This window comes from Cygnus olor, chromosome 2 (genome assembly GCF_009769625.2).
Source record: "Cygnus olor isolate bCygOlo1 chromosome 2, bCygOlo1.pri.v2, whole genome shotgun sequence".
NCBI classification, from domain to species: Eukaryota; Metazoa; Chordata; class Aves; order Anseriformes; family Anatidae; genus Cygnus; species Cygnus olor.
The window spans coordinates 15486012-15505231 of NC_049170.1; the positions used below are offsets into that span (position 1 = coordinate 15486012).

At 39.7% G+C, this 19220-nt stretch overlaps 1 protein-coding gene across 6 annotated transcripts in view; it reads left to right on the forward strand.

Annotated features, from left to right (window-relative positions):
• Positions 1-19220, forward strand: part of NRP1 (neuropilin 1) — a 112096-nt gene that overhangs the window by 27158 nt on the left and 65718 nt on the right. For all 6 annotated transcript variants that reach the window (XM_040550382.1, XM_040550381.1, XM_040550383.1 and 3 more), the window contains exon 4: positions 18450-18631. In XM_040550382.1, the coding sequence (XP_040406316.1) occupies positions 18450-18631 (182 nt within the window). The remainder of the gene's footprint in view (positions 1-18449; positions 18632-19220) is intronic.

The window sequence follows — 19220 nt, forward strand, 5'->3', positions numbered from 1 at the left end:
CAGGTTGATTTGCATGGCAGACTGGTCTGGCTGTGGTTTTCCCTTTTTGTTCTCAGCCTAAAGTAAGTTCCATCGTCTCTGTGAGAATTTAGCTTATGCTGAGACCGTGGGATCGGGACTGTGGCTTACCCTGTTACACCTAATTAGCCCTGGGAGTTCATCTCCACCACACAGAAGGCCAAGAATATAGGTAGCTTTAAGAAAGAAAATTCAGGATTTGCAAGGAAGATGTAGAATATCCACAATTACATTTCATATGATACAAAATAATTAAGGGATATAAGCCATAATGGTTTGTGGCACAATCCAAGTTCTAACAGATGGGGATACGATGAAATTTCCCCACGGGAAAGTGATTTTGTAATTGTAGAGGTGGGTGTATTCCTTTTACTTCTGTATTTATTTTAGCTGTGCATTTATGTTTGTATAAACATTAAGGAAAAACATCAATCTATAACCTCTGGGTATTTTTACCATTTCTTTAAAATACAGAAGCAATTGCTGCATACTTCTTAAAGAATAAAAGGGGAAAAAAATTAAAACCCTCATTTTTCCCCACCCACACGTTTCTCTTCACTTCAGAGATCCCAGCCCTCAGATTGCCCCTCCCTCTGCAAAAGCCTGGGAAAAGATTCACAGGCACATGTGAAAAATGATAGTTTCACATGGCTGCAGTAGGTTCACATCCTTATTATGTAAATGAGTGGTTTTGGTTTGGGCGTCTCTTTTGTGGTTTTTGTGCAGATGGTTAAATACTTAAACACAGTGGGCCAAAGTGTTCCTACTGGAATTTCACTGGCTGTGGCTAAGCTACACCAGGAATTGAAACAGGCAATGGAACCCAAATCTACTTTTGCTCATAATGAAATGGCCAAATGGGTAATGGGATTGCAGCACAGTAGCAGGGAGGGAAAAAGCAACCACGGACAGATTTCCCTTTGTCTGTTCAGTAATTAATGAAGTACCTGGTGCACAATAGATCTGAGGAACCTCGCCTTGCTGCTGTGATCTGCACTTCCTCCAGACAGGTAAGCACAGAGCTGTGTGTGCTGGAGACTGAGTAATTAGCCCAAGCAAGCTGTAAAATCTTTAGGAAGCAAGTGGTGTCTGTTTTCGTTTGCACAGGATGCCAAGAGATGTATTTAAAGTGTGAGAGTCAAAGGTCAGTTTGACATCACGTACTCTGAGCGAGATTCCTGTTTCGTGTTAGAAATACCAGCTGAGAGCCGTGAAGCTATTGTGCTTGATAAGGAGCAGGATTAATCTGCAGCAAGGAAACTTTAGGTTCAATATTATGAAAAATGTTGTAACTGCGAGATCACTTAAGCAAAGTAGCAGGCTGTCAAGGGAGACAGCCGAGGCTAGAAGTGACACTTTTCCATCAGAGATGGCTTGCAGAATAATTAATAAGTGTTTCTCTTTGAACAAGGAGGGGTGTGGGGCTCCGCTAGAGGTCCCTGCCAGAGCAAATGAGCCCGCCAATGGAGCAGGCAGGCTGGGGCTGAATGCCTCGCACAGATAAAACGCAGCTCCCTGAAAGGAGTCTTCCAGCCTCTTCTCAGCTTGTGTTACATATTCTAAATGTAAATTGAATGCAAATACTTTGAGCTGCTCACTACAAAGCAGCCTACAGTCTCCTGCGCCACATCTGACCCGCTGGAAATTTAAGGGGACATAATAATGGTTCGTATAATTCTTTCAGAACTAATTGGGTTACGACAGGGAAAAAGGCTGCCCCAGTCTCTATGATTTCTTGTGCCTGTTTCATATTTATGTCCATTATTTCTTGTTTCAGTTACAGTATTTCTAAGTTTTTCACCAGTCCCTTCCACTTTCAGAGTTAATGAATGTGTTAACATTGCATTCAGTGACAAAATGCATAGGCTGTATGTGAGGCTGAAGTTCTAAATATTCTGCTAAGGTTTTTATCTTCAGATTGTTCAGGCTTATCCGCTTGCACTAAACCGGTGATAACAGCGTATCTTTCTTTCTGTCTTTGCTCTGGAAAGATAAAATTTGTCATTTCCTAGCATTATATCCAAGTGCAGAAAATTGCAAAACAAATACATTACCTCTGAATTATTTGGGGGGGACAGTGTGTGTTAAATTCAATTTCAAAATCAAATTACGTGAGGTTAAATCTCAGTCCCTAATTCGTGCCAACAAAATTGGCAAATCATCTTAACAAAGGGCCAAAGAATTATTGCCTTGATGATAACAGCAAATTTGAACTTGGCAGTTTTATAGATTGGCCTGTGTCTAAAAAGCCCATGGCTTTCAGAAGCTTTAGTAAAGGTTGTTCTCCACCATCACCAATGAAGCGGTGCTTCGCAAAAGCAAACATTCATTTTGCCCACTAGCAGGGGGGTTGGCAAAGTGAAGGGGGGCATATGCAACACAAAAAAATAATCCATAGCTTTCCATCCACTGCACCCTAGAAAGCCACAACCCAGGGAACTAGAAGAAAGAGATCAAAAGGCTTTAAAAATGTCAGGTGACAGGATCTTATTTAAATTATTAGGTGAGATGCATTCTTGCTTTTAACTATAGCAAAACATATCACGTGGCCTGTTTACCTCTCTCCCTTTTATGCTGTTTTTGACAGGCTGGTGCAAATTGCATGTAGAAATTGTATTTCTGCTTTCCAGCATCACTTTGGATAATGTTTGAAAACATGTTTTTGTAAAACAGTGTAATATTCAAAGGTACTTGAATCATGTAGAAGCTGGAGGATTTGTAACATTCTTTACCAGTATTGACTGAGATAAAACTAATTTGAAGCTAAAGGAACCTGCCTTAGGTGAGACTCAGGGAATGTAGGCACTTGGGGAATATAAGAAGGCTTATCTGTAATTTTGTTAAGTGATTCAACTTCAAGAATTACGCATTTCTAATTCACATGCATGTCTTAAAAGTTTGGGGGGTTTTGAGCTTGCAACAACTGAAATCACTAAATCCATATAAGAAGAGTTTTTTTGTTGTTGTTATTTATGTTGGCTTATTTGCAGCAAGTTAGATGCTGGCCCAACTTGATGTCATGCTGAGGAACAGTAAAACCTTTCTCCGCAGCTCTGTGTCCAAGCTCTATGCGGCTAAATCCTTTTTCACACGAGTAGGCTCGCTGACATAAACAAAACCAGGGTGGTACAGTCTAACTCTTAAAGTACTTCATGAACATATCAGTTCTTGATACTGTTGTTCTTATCGCAGGTTTTGTAAGGTAAAACACATGGCCTGGGTAAGAGACTGGCTGAGTATTAAACTTCTCTGGTTTACTGAGTAATTTATGTTTCTACATCATGTGAGTAGTGGATAGTACAGATTTAATAAAGCACCAGTCAGCTGAGACTGATGTGTTTAAAATGAAAGAAATGGAAATAAAAGGTCATCGATTTACACATGATTGACGATCACACTTAAAAACAGTTTTCTTCATACCTTCTAATTAGGGGTTTGCATGTCTCCATGTCTGTGTATGAAGAGTGGGCTGAAATGAGTGCAAAGACCTCTGCACCATTCTGTCTTCCTTACTTATGCTAATGCCCCAGGGATTCTTCCATAGAATAACACAAATATTATGGAATAAGGAAAACAGGATGGGCTATTTTTAGGATTCATAAGAAACCATTGTCACTTACCTTATAGCAACTCTCTGTTTTTCTTCATGCAAGGGGTGTTGGTTTAAAGCATGGGCAGGGGACTGCAAAGCTGAAGCGAGCGGGACTTGCATTCTCAGGGATTAAAAGCATTAAAATCTGTGTTGGAGAAGAGCAAGCTTAAGCTCTGGGTGTAAAGGGCACCAGTCATACTGGGTGACAGGCACTTCACAGACAGCATGACTTGCTGTAGGGAAGTGTTTCGCTAATGGTGCCTGCTTCCTCTCCTGATACCCCAGGTAGCTAAGGCAGCACCTGCATGGCAAACAGAGAGAGTCCTTACAACGTGACAGGCTCACGGCAAGGCTGGCAGGGAATACTGTTAACCTTACAAGCCCTGATGTGACTGAAGAGCCTCGGGATCTGTATGGGAGACAAGTCTCAAAATTAACAGCCTCATTAATCAAATCACAATGTTTTGACAACTTCATGGTGTGTATGCAATCTATCTTATATACAATTTGGCTACGGCTTTCATGAAACAAGATGATTTTTGCTATAACTTTATGTGGTAAAACTCCATCCCACAGTACAATTACTGGGTTGTATGCTGATTATCAAAGGGTGAAAAAGCTTAATCAGCTGAGCTTTGAAACTAAAATACTGCCAGGAATGTGAAGGAGGTATCGCATCTCCTTGTTTCCTGTTTGTTTTTTCTAGCTGATGCATAGCCATCCTCATCACTTGCTTAGAAAGTCTGGGTTAGGGTGTCCAACCTCTCACACCTGGGCTCAGGTACAGGACATAGCCCTCCTCACAGAAGAAATCCTTTGAATTCATTCACCAATTTGTTTAGTCAAGAGTGAAACACGTGGAAAACCTTCTGGGTCCCCTTAACACAGCACACCAGTGCTTGTCCCTCAGCTCACCAGATCACCAGAGCAGCAGGATGCTCAGCACAGGGTAATTCAGGGCAATCCTTGGTCCCTCAGATGTCAGACAATCATTTTCTGCTTAAAAACAGACTCTCCCCCAGATCCTTTGTTCTTCAGGTTTGTCGTAAGTACCTCTTCTAAGGAGCTTAGGGATCACAGTAGCCTCCTCCCGCACCTAGGGATGTATGCAGAACACTTATTAAAGCTTTGGGGTTTTAATTGTGTAAATGTCTGCACACCTAGACAAGACTATATCCACAAGTATTTCTGGGTTATAAAGAAATGTTACTGCTTGTTATAATGTGCTTATGAGAATGAGGCATGATGTAGTGGCAGGAGTCGCACAGTGCCATATTTCATTACGCACATTTTGAAGTGGAGACTCACAAAAATACATAGTATTACAAGTCCCTTTGTCCTTCTTGCTCATTGTCCATTTGCAAAGGTAAAAATTTAAATCAAAGTTAGAAAGGATTAAGAGCAAGAACACAGTTCTTTCAACTACATTTAGCTATCTACAAAGGATGTATTAAATCGCTGAGTTAATGACAGTGTCACTGTCGTAGCCATCTCACTTCATCCAACACCTTCGAATGCTTTCAGGGAAATATCACTGATTTTCCAGACTAGGAAACTGAAGCACAGAGAAGTTAGCTGACACCTGGCTTCACTGAATAACAATGCCATGGGAACAGAGCCTGTGCTTTCAGCCTTCCAGTCCATTGCTTTGTGCTCTTTCTGCTGTCATCTCCCATCTCCATGAATGACCCAAGCCCCATCACACTGAGGGTCAGACTCTGGCAGCTGATTGACTCCCAGCTTCTAACCTGCCACATGTTGGATGTCTGTGTCCACACTGCAGTTGAAGACATGACTGCAGTATCAGTAATGGTGCAAAAACTTTATCCAGTTAGTGGCAAAGCTGTAGTGGCATAGGTTTTATTGTCCCCAGTGGGAACATCCAGCACTGAACAGAGCCTATGACATTATTAGTACCTCAACCGGTTAAGTAAAAATAGCTCAGACATGTGTCCCTGTGCTGTAATCACATCTCCAAATGCAAGAATAGCAAATTCTGGTGGAAGTTATCACTGCTCTGAGCAGCAGCATTAATGAGAAATACTGTGATTTTCCCAGAGCATAATTCTGCACAGAAACCTTACTCAGATTCTTTCCAGCTCATATATCCTTTTGTTGTTGGCACACGAGGCTCTTCCATGATCCTTATTCCTATGGGAAAAAGAGACAATCCTTCATGAATTCCTCTCTTATCCCGCTGCTAGCTCTGATTTTGGTGAATTGCCATGCGGAATTTTCACAGGGGAAGGACCAAAGGTTTGAAATATTTCTCAAAGTCGTCTGCCTGGTGTGCTTCCTAAACCAGACATGTGGCAATCATGCAAGGAGGGGGAAGGACACTTCATGGTGTCTGTTTTAGGAGAAATGTGTCGTAAAAGAGAAAAAGATGAAATATGGGATATTATATGCCAAGGACGTGAAAATCCAATTCTTTGGAGCTGTTTCAGGAATCTGTTTGCCTCAACATGTGTTGTTACTGTGAGTCGGGCAGAGTTTTGCCTCAGTAATATTCTGCTAGTCTCTTAACATCCCTTTGTTCAGAGAGAGAAAGGAGGACCAGCTTTACAGTGCCCGTGAGACCCAGCTCAGGTTAAAGCTAATGAAGAACGCGTACATTTAATTTGTTGAAGGGGTTTTCTGCCTGTTTCAGGAAAGAGGGGGGGATTATTACCATTTCACCCCCTAATAAAAAACAGGATCCTGTATCTTGGAAATGTTTACAACATAACAAAATGAGGTTATGTTATGTTGTAAAATTTTAAAGGGGGCTGTGCACTGACACCTAGGCTCAAGGGGCGGGCAGAGACTTTGCTGCCAAAAGGAGTCCCGAGCTCCTTCTGTGCAAGCCAGACATCTCCGTGAGCCAGCTCAGGGGACTCGGTGCAAGGAAAGGGATGGGGCATTATCTCATTTCCTTCCCAGACTTCCTACTACTGTTTTGGACAATTTATACCTTTAAGAATGCATAAGGCAAACAAACCTTGTTCTCCCCAGTGTGTGAAAACCTGTCTTTTGCATTATTAAGCTGCAAAGGAAGGCCTGGCTTATCTTGCTCAGATTCTCTGCACGTACAAGAGGATCTGGCCCAAATGTATTTCACGGCTTGTCTGTCTGGGTTAGTGTGCTGCTTGCCGTGAGTGAAGGAGAGGAAAGAATCAATGCTTAATACCACAGAGCCTTACAGAGATTGCTCTTGTATGCTTATCACTACCAAATAGACAAACAAAAATAAATGCATTAATAGATACCTGACTGGAAGTGTAAATGAAACAAAAGCTATCGAATCAGGATTTTATCCATTTAATTGCAGAATAGGTGTTTTCATCAGCCTTATAATGGTTTATTGCCTTTCAAGGCTTGTTTATTGTAATTGATTAATGAAGACTTAGAGCACCACTCTCTTATGGGTTAGAAGGGGAATGAAGTTGCAATACCATCTATGTTCGTAATTCACTGTGTTACTGCAGGCTCCCTTGATATTTGAGATAATGCATTATTATAGCTCCATGTCACACTGTCCATCTCCCGGAGCAGAAAGCAAGGACAGAAGCCTGACCCATGAAACACAGAAGGCAAGTCTACACCATTACCCCATGCTTGCTTGGGCCCGGTAACAGCTATTTCCAAAAGACTATGTTGTTGTCTGGATCACAGTTGCAGAAACAGACAGGACAAGGATGAGAGAGAGTGGTTCCAGGAAAACATTACTGTAGACCTGAAAAACAGCAATTCCTGTGTGAGTGCATTAGTTCTGACTTATGTTTTGTGTATAGTGTGTATATATCTATATATTATATAGATAATAAATATTATAATATACGTATTATGTATAGGTCCAAATGCTCAGAAAATTTAAAAGACTGTATCTCAAAAAGTTGCACTGATGAGGGAAGAAAAGGAACTGGAAAGACAAACTCCATCCCATCTAATGAATACTTCCTTGACATATGTGCAGCTCCCGCTGGGGATTTGAGCTGGTGCATTTATGCAGTATGGTCCCAATTATTGGAGCCCACGAGCTGTGTATGTGTTTGGGTTGTGTGTACGTTCATTACCCTGCTTACTTTCTCAAGTAAGTATTTAGTACTAGAAGAAAACTATGCAAAAATCCTTAGCAGACACTTGTGAATTCTGGCGGGTTTTCAACTCAGTTTCAAAACAGTGTAGGTCAATGCACCTCTGATGCAACTCAACTAAACCCTGTAAATTTGCACCAGGGATGACGCTGATCTGCTGTGCACATTTTCCTTCCTGAAAGTCATTGTCACATGCCTCTCTTTCTAAGGAAGACATTTTTATGAGAGGTGGATCACTGGGGTGGGTTTCTTTTGCATGGCTGATTTGCCCCATGCTCCAGCCGTAACAATGCAGTTTCACTAGGCGCTGGGTCATACGGCTGACCTCAGCTAACAAGCTGTTCCTGTTTGTAGGCTACTGGGAATGTTTATTGGCCACTGTTTTCCTCCATTCTAAACACAGTTATTTCTCAAGACCCATATAAATCATAAGGTCACAAAACTCATAAAAACTGTGACATTCACTGTGATACAGGATACAAATGAACTAACTTCAGGCTTAGCAGCTTTAAACATCTATGATATATTTCACCATAATATAAATATATTCTTTGAAGTTATATATACTTTTTAGTTCAATGATACACACATTAAAATGGTAACAAAATTGCTCAATGGGACAAAATTTTATATACTGACGTTCCAAACTGGTGCAGTTTAACCGAGCTGTCTTAATAAAAAAACAAATGTACTAGAATTGTGCTAAACTGAGCTTAAGAGAAATACTGGTTTGTTTGCAGTAAACATTAAGTATCCATGTACTTTATAAGAAAATGATGCTGAGGATGTTATTGAATTTCTTAATGTAGACTTCAAGACCAGAACCTTATGGTGAGGTTTGAACTAACATGCTGGATTGATAAACCCATGTGTGCAAAAACCAACTATACCTATAAGAAACACACTCAGTTATCAATACTAGTTCTATTCATAATGTCTGTACTGAAGCTGGACAACATATCAGTAGAAAATAATTGGTAGCCATTATGTATAATATATATATATTATATAGTTTAATTTGCAGAAGTTTTCATTCTGCTTCTCTGTTGTCATTTGCTTTAGTTGTTTTGAAATGCCTGTGCTGAAAGTTTCTCAGGCTGCTTCTGTGCACAATAATGAACTTTGGAAAGAGAGAGCTAAAATGATTCAGGTCTTTTTCAGTTCAAGGAATATAAAAACTCATGCAGTGGGAAGCACACATACATGCATTCACATGTTCCCATTGCAAAACAGAAGAACCATGGGACTTTTTTCAGGCAGCTCTTCAGACCAGTTACTGAGACCAGGAGGATGAAATTTGAAAGCAGCCTCCATGAGCAAATGTTCTTTGCGCTGTTCTTGCAAAATATCGTTTAGATTTCCCAAAGCCATGGCTTCTTTAAAGTTGCCAGCTACACATATTACTCATGCTGCTTAAGGGCTGTTTGTTAAAGTGGCAATGTACACAACCAGATGATTTTGTGCTGAGATAACAGCCCGCCAGGAAGCATGCAGACATTGTAAGTGGGTTGATCTCTGAACTACAAATGCTTCTTATTCAGCTTTGTGTGCCTCCCGTGCCAGAGAGTGCTTCTAGATGCTATGGTCAGACACTTTGTCTTTCCATGTTTGTATTATATGAGAGAAGTAAGGAGAGAGGGTTTTCATCTCTAAGTGTTACAAGAAACTGCTAAAGGTCTTCTCAGTATTATGACAATATTTAGCTAGTAATTCCCCAAATTTCACACACCCTAGGAATTAATTTTCAAGCTAGAAAAGCTTTGAAAATTTTGATCTTCTTTATTGAATTCAAATATGTTTTTTTTTCTTTGACAATAACTTACGAGTCCATGTTCCCCACCAAAAACAAACAGAAAGGAGTTCTAATTAAACGCTGACAGCTCAAAAAAGTCAGCAATGAAGCTGTATGTTCTCCAATAACTCTACTTCTTTGTAAGTATGCCTTACACCCTAGTTGTGTGACTATATACAGGTTTTAGATCCAGTTTCAGCAAAAATCAATGCATTCATTTACATGCATCACACTTCCAGGCAAGCAGGACCAAGAGAAATCATTTATATCAATACCAACTGTGTATATGAAGACACTAATCCAACAGTGGATTTTTCATTTTGGCCAATGGCCTGCCCAAAGGGAAAGTGATGCAGAAAACAGAACAAAGAGAAAAACATTGAGAAATATTGAGTTCTGAGTCCCTAACACTGCATCCTTAATGCTCTCTTAATACAGTTCCTAACTGAAAATAAATGAATAAATACCCATCATTTTACTGCATTTACAGAGCTTCAGGACATGGTTGCCATGGAAGAAAATTGCCGTAACTTGTGTCCTAATGCTGATATGTATGTCTGCAATTTCCTTTCTCCTTTAGCCTCTTTTAGTTTCATTAATTACGGGTGTTGCTCAGAGGGGTTATAGACAGCCCACAAGGGAAAAATATTTGAGAGTTTCAAAAGCGTGAAACTTATTTTATGTTCTGAACTTTCACAGTTTCTGTGAAAAGCTAACATCTACCTAATACTTTTGAAAGTCAAGTTCCTTAGGTTATGATTAATATACCACATAGATCCCAACAGGATAATTACAAATTAATCAGCAGTTCAAAACTCCCAAATGGAGTACTATAAGGTTGCCATCCCTTTAAAGCATTCCTTTTCTACTTTCATAGAAAGAAAAAATAATCACAGAAGAGCCTGATTTTGGTTTGATTCAGCCCTTTCTCTGTTCTTCAGGCATTTGAGGAACCAAACCTGAAGCTTCAATAACTTAGCAATTAACCAGGCTTTTTAGTGAATTCAGCAGTACTTGCTAACAGCGCTAATCCAACCACAAACCATTAAACTAGTTAGGCACATGAAAACAATGTTTAATGGATATAGAGGCATACAGATAGAGTTTGGCTCCCTGCAACAGTGCGTGTGTATATAAGCACGAGTCTCTGTAAGTAGTTTAGTCTAGCTCTCCTACAGAAATCACACAAATGTATTTGATTTTTAATTATGTGAGACTTTTCAGCCCCTTCTTCTAGTTGTATGGTTTAAGAAAACTTCCAAGTTTTGAGCCTCTGTTAAGAAGCTTTATTTGACACCCACAGAAGCTGCTAGGAATCTTTCCATTATTTCAGAAGGAGCTAGACTGACGTTACTTAAAACACGATATCTGGCTATCTAGGCTTTGTTCCTTGCTGCTTGCAAAATTTCTAGAAGGCTGTTGGCACTCCATCTCTCTCTTCTGTCTCCACATATGTAAAATGAGAATGACAACTTTACCTCAGAGGAATGTTGCAAAGCTTCACGTATAAACAGATTGGCATACTTGGGTGAAGTTGCTCAACTAATGAGAAGTGTTCTGATGGATGGGCATCTCTTGGGAGGTCATAAAAACAAAAACAAAACTCTGTAATTGAGTTTGGGGAAATTATTTTTGGGGCTTTCATAAGCCAAGTCTTATGCAAGATGATTGATTGTGCCTCCTTTTTTCTCTCTCTTATCACCTATAATATCTTTCCAAATTTAACCATGTTGACTTAGTGGCTTTATACATAACTAAACCACAGCATAACCCTCATACCTGAAATGTGCATACAAAGGAGCACAAAACTAAAATATAGCCAGTGATAAAAGCAATTACTTAAAAAAAGAAATGGACTTTGTTCCAGTTTCTTAAGTCCTTAGCTGGCTCAACATAGATAAAGTAGCTATGAAAGAACCAGTAAAATTTAGCCGGCATTTTATTTTGTGAAGAACACTGGGAAGTTGGCAAGAGGTAAGATTTTGCAGTGAAATAGGGAGGTGAACAAGTTGTAAATGACTCTAATATCTTCCAGATGGCATATTTTACTTGTGAACTGAGTTTAGAGTAATTAGAGGCATGTGAATTTCCTATAAATACTAAACTTCACCAGTTTGACACTAGAAAGCTCCATCGTCTCTGAAGCCTTTCAACTCCTAAGTGTTTCTTTTTCCCCACTTAAAGTGGAAGTCATGGATTTGTAAATTTGTCTTATTTGACAGACAGAAACCTTTTTCTGTGAAAATACAGCATTTTCCTATGCCAGAAAGTTATGAACTGAAGTTCATCACTGAAGAGGTTTAAAATTGAATGTTTCTTCCCAGAAGACGTTTTCATTTTTATATACTAGGATCATTATATTATAATTTATTACAGTGTGTGACAAGCAATGAAATCAGTGGAGTTTGCCCTAACTTCAAGATCAGATCATTTCATTGGTAAAATGATTTTTGCAGATAGACATGCTGAAGACCTTAGCAGATGAATTTTGCTCTTACTTCCCCTAGGACTCTGCAAAACTGAAATGGTAAAACCTGGTCCACAGCCTCCGATTCTGTGTGACATTGTTACATTCATTCCTGGACTGAATCCTGGTGTTCACATTTCTGTTGAAGAATTTTCCAGGTTTTATTTGGTGTAAATAGAATAGAACTAAATAAATATAAGGAAAAATATTCTGTCACCACTTCCACCCCCTTTAACCATATATCAGTGTAAACTGGCTTAGATCCATGGACATAAAGGGGCTAATCTCATTTGCAGCAGCTGAAGATCTCTCTGCTGTTCTCAGTGGAGCAGTATAGATAAAAGTACAGATATAATCTTGCTTATTTAGTTCAGATCTTTGGTTCTGCCAGTCCCAGGTATTCAAAACACATGAGCCAAACAACCAGAAGCATGTGATAAGATGAAGGATAATCGGATTTTAAAATAGTAGTGATTATTTTTATTACTTCTGGGTTTTCAACTTTTATTGGTTAGGGTATGTTGTATATCAGATTCCCCGGCCCTGCAGAGAATTAAAAGCTTGATTTTAACATAAAAGGTCAAATCCCAAAGCATTAGATGATTCCAGAAACCAGCGTAATAACAAAACCATTGCTAGCATTAGTTGTAATCAAACTGTTACAGTGGGTAACTGTAGATCTTCATTGATGTCTTTGTTACATCTTTTCTCTTTTTCTCTACAGCATTGTCTCGCACTAAAATAGAACCTCACTAGTTCATTCTTAATGGGGACCCACTGTCAGTTAATGGCATTAGTAAATTACTGAACAGTGGCCAAATCCCAATGGCCTTATTCCCAGAAATCTCTTAGGTTGACAGGAGCTCAACATGAGTAACTTCAGTGAGTTTTGGCCCTGGATGAAGACCATGAAAACAGCAGCTTAGAGAAGACCAACTGAAACAAAAGCCTCCCAGATTGACAAGGATTTCAGTAAATTACAAATCATTAACTGATTACAAATTGCTAATTTAAATATCCAGCACTTCAGAGAACTGTGTGATTCAGATGATATACTGTTTCCCTCAGGGTGCTCCATCCACACTGTGAATCCTGCAAAGCCAGAACCAGCTTAAAAGATTCCTGCCATGGGAGCTTGCTCCCAACTCCCCTGTTTGCACAGAGTGTGCGTGGCCTGGCTGGTGCTAATTCAAGTGTGTGTGTGTTCCCACTCTGAGAAATGATCTCCTGGGGTTTCAAATAGATTTAAGAAAGAAAGCAAGAAAAACAGCATGGTCATTTCACTCATTCTGCCAAAGACATGTCCACATCAACAGCTGACTTGGCAGGATGGAGGAAGACTTCTGTTCGGAAGTCTTCTTGCAGTGGGAGTTACCTCCCCTCTGGGTGGACACTGCCACCGAGAGTCCAAGCCACCAGCAAAGGCTGCCTCTTCAGCACCCCCTCAGAGGTGTCACCTCACCAGGGTTGGGGACAGAAGCCCTGGAGAGCAGTCGGGCTGTGCGAAAGCTCTTATGTAGAACAACCTGACAGACGCTGAGGTTCCTGGCAGAAAAACAGCCTCTTTGGGGCTGTGCCTAATTTTTTTATTTTTAACAGCATGTGCTTCTTTTTCTTGTTGCTAATAAACTGGGATTAAGGTTGGTATCCCTTGAGTGCCTGCCGTTCTTAAGCTCTTAGCTCTGGGATACAGATTGCCTTGTGCCACAAGCACTGCAGTAAATCCCACACCGCTAACCTTCAGTCACTAATGGGGCACAAATCCACAGAGCAGAACCACTCAAAACTTGTTATTTAACTTTCCTCTTCCAATGCCTTCTGTTCAGCTAGGATGGAGAATTGTGAGGAATAAAAAAGTTTATTATAGAATAAAGGCAAAAGAAAGATATATTCTGGGAAACAAATTCTCATAACCAAGGATAGTCTGTCCAGCATGGATAATTTGAATCAGGGAGAGATTTAACAACTTGTTGAAAGGGGAATCAGAGAAAGAAAAGAAACAGAGAGGTGGAACATCTTTTCATTCTAACAGGTGAATAACCAAAATATTCATAACTGCCCTATAGGTGAACGTCATAGTAGGCTGCAGAAAAATACGGCATATTCAGATGTAAATTATAGTTGTATACACTTCACTGATTGCTTCATAACATAAATTTACATTTCAGCTGAGTTCTACGTAGGTCTTAGGAAGGATTTTTTTTTAGGCAAAAGGCATAAGCTTTTGCTGCCCTAATAATAGGAAAATGTGCAGAAGCATGTAGCTTGGCAGAGTGGCTGGCTGCAGCACTGGCAGGGCTTTCCAGCACTCTCACTTCCCTTCACGTTGTGCTGTGGTGCATTTCAGTGGTCGCCAGCATGTTCACAACTGAAAACAGACGTGAGCACTGTTATCACCTACTAGAAACTGGAAATGAAAAATCCACCAAAATCTGTATTCAGCAGCTGTTTATGTTTTTTTCATTGCCCATTGCTCATTTTTATAGGTATGGGTTGGCCTTTTCCTTGAACCTATAACTTACACTTTCAAAAGAAAAAAAAAAAAAAAAAAGAGCATGCTTTTTGCAATTCCTTCAAGAATTTGCAGAGGAATTCTAGATTCCCTCATCACTCCAATGGGAATATTTCCCAGCCATTGTGTTGCTGAACCATAAAATTAGGACCGCCTAGTGAGAGCATGCCCAAGCACTGGCTGGGAGGAGTGGGGCAGCACAAGATCCCTACCCTGAGCTTCAGCAGGCTTCCCTCGAGAGACTACCCCAAACAAAACCGAGAGTTTTATTACAATGCTAACTGAAAGTGAACACAAGTGGGATATCTGGAGAGACCCAGGCAAGCAAAAGGGAATGCTTTTTGCATGCTGGCATAGCGGCTCCATGAGTAAACCCGCTGACAAGCCACTGGCGTGGGCACACCTTTCCTATTTTCACACATGAACTCATGTGCTAGTCTTTCACCTGAAACTCAGAGCAATGGTTAGCACCGTGTTTATATTTACATCTCCATGCCATAAACCCTAAAGGACTATAACATTACAAGAAATATTTGCCACACCATTGGCAGCAGTAACTGAGCGAAGAATTGCCAAGTGGGAAATCCGAATTTGCAAACTCAGTACTCTGGGCTGTGTGCCAAGGCTGTCTGGGCGCTGCAGAGGTGACACGTTCAGGCTCCTCACAGGGAAGCCAATGTGCCAACTGCATCCCTGGCACAGCATCTTCTCCTGACATACTTATGGAGAAGAACTGCTACCAAGTCCAGAGGGAGATGCAAGCTGCTTTCTGAGCTTCTTTGGCAGAAACTCCACTTTCGAGTTGTGACTGTACTTTCCCCTATTTACAAGAACAGTTGTTTGTGATACACTACGGTCTCGTAGGATATTGAAAAGTGCAAAAATGACAGTAGGACCTCGGTTTCCAAGGATAAACTAGTAAAATCCAAAGTTAATTTCCCTATAACAAAAATACTCAGTTACTGCAGCCCAGATTTCAGATGTTGCTGCCAGTGTGGGAGAATTCAAACCCATTGTTGGTTGCTAAGTGAAAGCCATGATCCCTAAAACATGAAGGTTGTAGGGACGATCTCTAGTGCTTCCCTTTTTCAAATCTTACTTCATACCTGTTGTCTCACATCTAAACTCTTCTGTCTGTCAGTAATTTTTCAGAGCAATAGAAAAAAAAATCCTCCAGTCTCTGCAGGCCTGCATGACCTATAACTTGCAAAATCCATTAGAAGACAGCCTTTTTGTAACCAAATTGTTTCATTTACAACTGCATAGCAGCCAGAAAGAGCACTGTAAATTACAGTTCTGTCACTATAAGGGACAATGGAAAGGTGTGGGCAGGCTATTGCTGTAGAGGAGGAAACCTGGGAGAGCAATAGAATTTAATTTGAATGTTTTTTGCCTAATATTATTTCATATAATAGCAAAGCTGGTACTTACTCATCAATGATTTTTTTAGTGGTATATGAAAGCTTTAGTAAGACTGTAGAAGATTGTTTATTCTTAAGGTGCAGCAGAAGAAAGATGCTGAATTCAAACCTTTTTTTTTCTTTCTTTCTTTATACAAATAGTAAAGTCATGGAAAATTGGATTAACATTTATAGATAAAATTGTTCATAATATGTAACAATTCAGCAGTAGAGTTCTCAATATTAATTTGAAAAATCAGGTACTTTTGAGGCTTGAGCACTGAATGGCACCTGGGTAACTGATGAAGTAATGCTGTCAGAGAAGAGCAAAGAATGTCACTCAAAATCAGAAAGAGACTGACATATCTGAACCCCACTAATGTCAGAGGATGCAAAACACAAATAACTTTAAGCATCTGCTCTTGAGCTAGAAGAAAATTCTCTGCATCACAGTGTTTGGAATGCTGTGGTTTTGAGTGGTTACTCTTTCTCTTTAATAAGCAGTTAAGAATATGGAGAAAGGTTGTCTAGTTAAAAAGTCTTAACACTTATTATTCCTTAGGGTCTGAAAACCAGCAGCCTACAGCCCTGAGTGCATCCAATAGGTATTCCAAGGAACTTAGAGCTGGTATTCTTAAGTATATTTCTAATGGGAAAAAAAAAAAAAAAAAAACACTCTTTCTGAGGTCTTCTAATAACTCCTTTCACAACTTTCAGATCCTCCTATCCATCATAATGAAATTGTAGCAAGAACAGAGGTTTCATTAAAAAAATGCAGGTTACTCAAAGAGTTTGTAAAATTCTCTCATAAATGAACATTTCCTCTTTGTATTTCCACCAATTTGAAATGGGACAGTGAAGCTAACTAGCTGAGCAATTGCTACTAGAAAAATCAAATACATAGGGGGAAATGCAGTTAACACAATATTTCACATATGTTAATGCTTACAGTTCCATCAGTGTCAGCTTTATTTTCTACTTGATATACACCAAAGCTGGCACACAGTTTTAACTGATGAGGTAATGTCATTTTTAATTTAAGGAGCCTTAAGCCGGCCACTTTAACTAGTGATATCATCTTTGCAGTTGTCTCACGGGACTTCATGTAAACATAAGTAATATGCCCTGGAAGGTTTGGAACAGGGTTGTTAAAAATGACATTGGTCATCACAAAGACATTCTTTTTCCTTTGATCTCTTTAAAAATGTCAGACACGCTTTATTTTACTGTCATTTTTAGCTCTTCCTTGTATATTAATATGTTCAGAACATTTCAGTGAACCTAATAGTAGAATAAAGGTCTAAACAAATTAATGGCTACATTTTAATGTCAGTTGTAGTAGGCTAATGAAAAGTAAATGAGATTGTCTGGCTAACAGCAACCTGTTAAGTAAAACGGCAGCATGCCTGAGATACAAAGAATTACAGGCAGAGAAAAGCCTTTCACTACAATCCAACAGAGACCAGACCAGAACCCAGCCTCCAAATGCCACTGCATTTTAGGAAAAGATTAAACCAATTCTTCAGACTGTGTCTGCCCCTCCTTCCCGCCTAGGGTTGAGTGAAATCGTCTGCTAATAAAACTTAAAACCCGACTTGTCTCTGCACCTGCAGCTCATGCCTCTCTGTGACCATGATGCTCATTTGTATTCTCTGCGCTGGCTCAGTGCACCAAGATGCCGGGCTCTCCCCAGCCCACTGAAATCCAATTTGTGAGACCCAGCCTCACGTATTGGCACTTCTGGTCACCCAGCTGAGGAACCCCAACATGACTGGTGCTCCCAGGCCTATCAGTATTGCGTATTATTGCTTTTTCTTATGAAGTCCTTGAGAATCTAGCAAGTAACAAGAGAAGGATTTAGCCCAGCCTGTTCAGTAATCATATGCTGAACAAGCATAAATATTGTAGCGTGCTCTTCTTGATTCAAATACCTAAGCAAAGGTGATTTGTAATGAAATAAGTTTTGTCTGAGAAAACTGAAGTGTTGATTGATGCGTGGATTTTGAGATTCAAAATTATTTGTCCAAAGAACGGGGGAAATAACAGATTTTTCTATCACTGAGCTGCAACATGGTGGAGTTTTGAAGAAAAACTAATGTTTATGGATTTATTTATTATTCTGTGGACATATGTTTGGAGGACAGCATATGGAAATCAAAGTATTGTTCATAAAGAGCTCCAGCCAAAAAGACATTTTTGAATTCATAACAGAACTTCACAGTTTGAAAAGAATGCTATGCATTATGTATTGATAACAACACTACACAGACAAAGAAACACAATTTAATAATACAGAATTGTGCTCATGAGATTTCCTTTTTTTTTTCTTGTTAATTGGTTACTTTAGCTGACATTGTCTGCAAGCATAATGGACACCATTCTTCCTAATAGTTCCATGTTGCCAGATGATGTCTACAGACATAATGTAGTCCATTTTAATTATTTCATTTTGCTTACATCTTTCAGCATAATGCATTTTCCAAGCAAGCTAGCATTTTTCTTGATTATCTATGTTGTGTTATGGTTTCTAAATTAATTAGGTCTCCTTCTTTCCTGGAAGTTAAAAGTTTCTTCCTTCCATTTATCTACCAGGTATGATTATGTTGAAGTGATTGATGGAGATAATGCTGAAGGACGCTTATGGGGAAAGTACTGTGGAAAAATTGCTCCCCCTCCTTTAGTGTCTTCAGGACCATATCTTTTCATTAAATTTGTTTCCGACTATGAAACACATGGAGCAGGATTTTCTATCCGTTATGAAGTTTTCAAAAGAGGTGAGAAACAATTTATTGTTATATAGCTGATCACTTTGTGATTTTTGCTTTCATCACAATTTTTAGGAATGGCAGGAATATGGGAAAATGCTTGAAAGAGAAAATTGTATTGCCCTTGTCATTGCAATGTGGAGCATGTATTCAATGGGTGTAAATCGTTATGAATCCAATGGTCAGCTGCATTTGAGGATTGACTCCTCTGGGTGTAATCTGATAGTCTTCATCAGCTGTTTGTTTGGATCTTCTTAAAACCATTAGCTTTCTTCTTTTTTTGTGATAATAATTGCTGTATGATTTACCATGTTACTGCCTTAACAGCACCTTCTGAGTCCCCGTCTTATTCTGGTTAGTGCTTTGCTCTGCATTCCCAATAGACAGCTGTGAGCTCAGAAAGGACCAGAGTACACATGGGCAGCAGATGATATTGCTGTTCCTTTCACAAATCGTGTTTGGGAGGTAAGGGAGTGGGGAAGGTCACACAGTTCAGAAATTTGTCCTACTGGATGCCTGTGCAGGGAGCACAGATAGCGGTATAGGGTGCAAAAAAGGCCCAGAGAAACAGTCCAGGGTTAACCAGACCTATAGACAG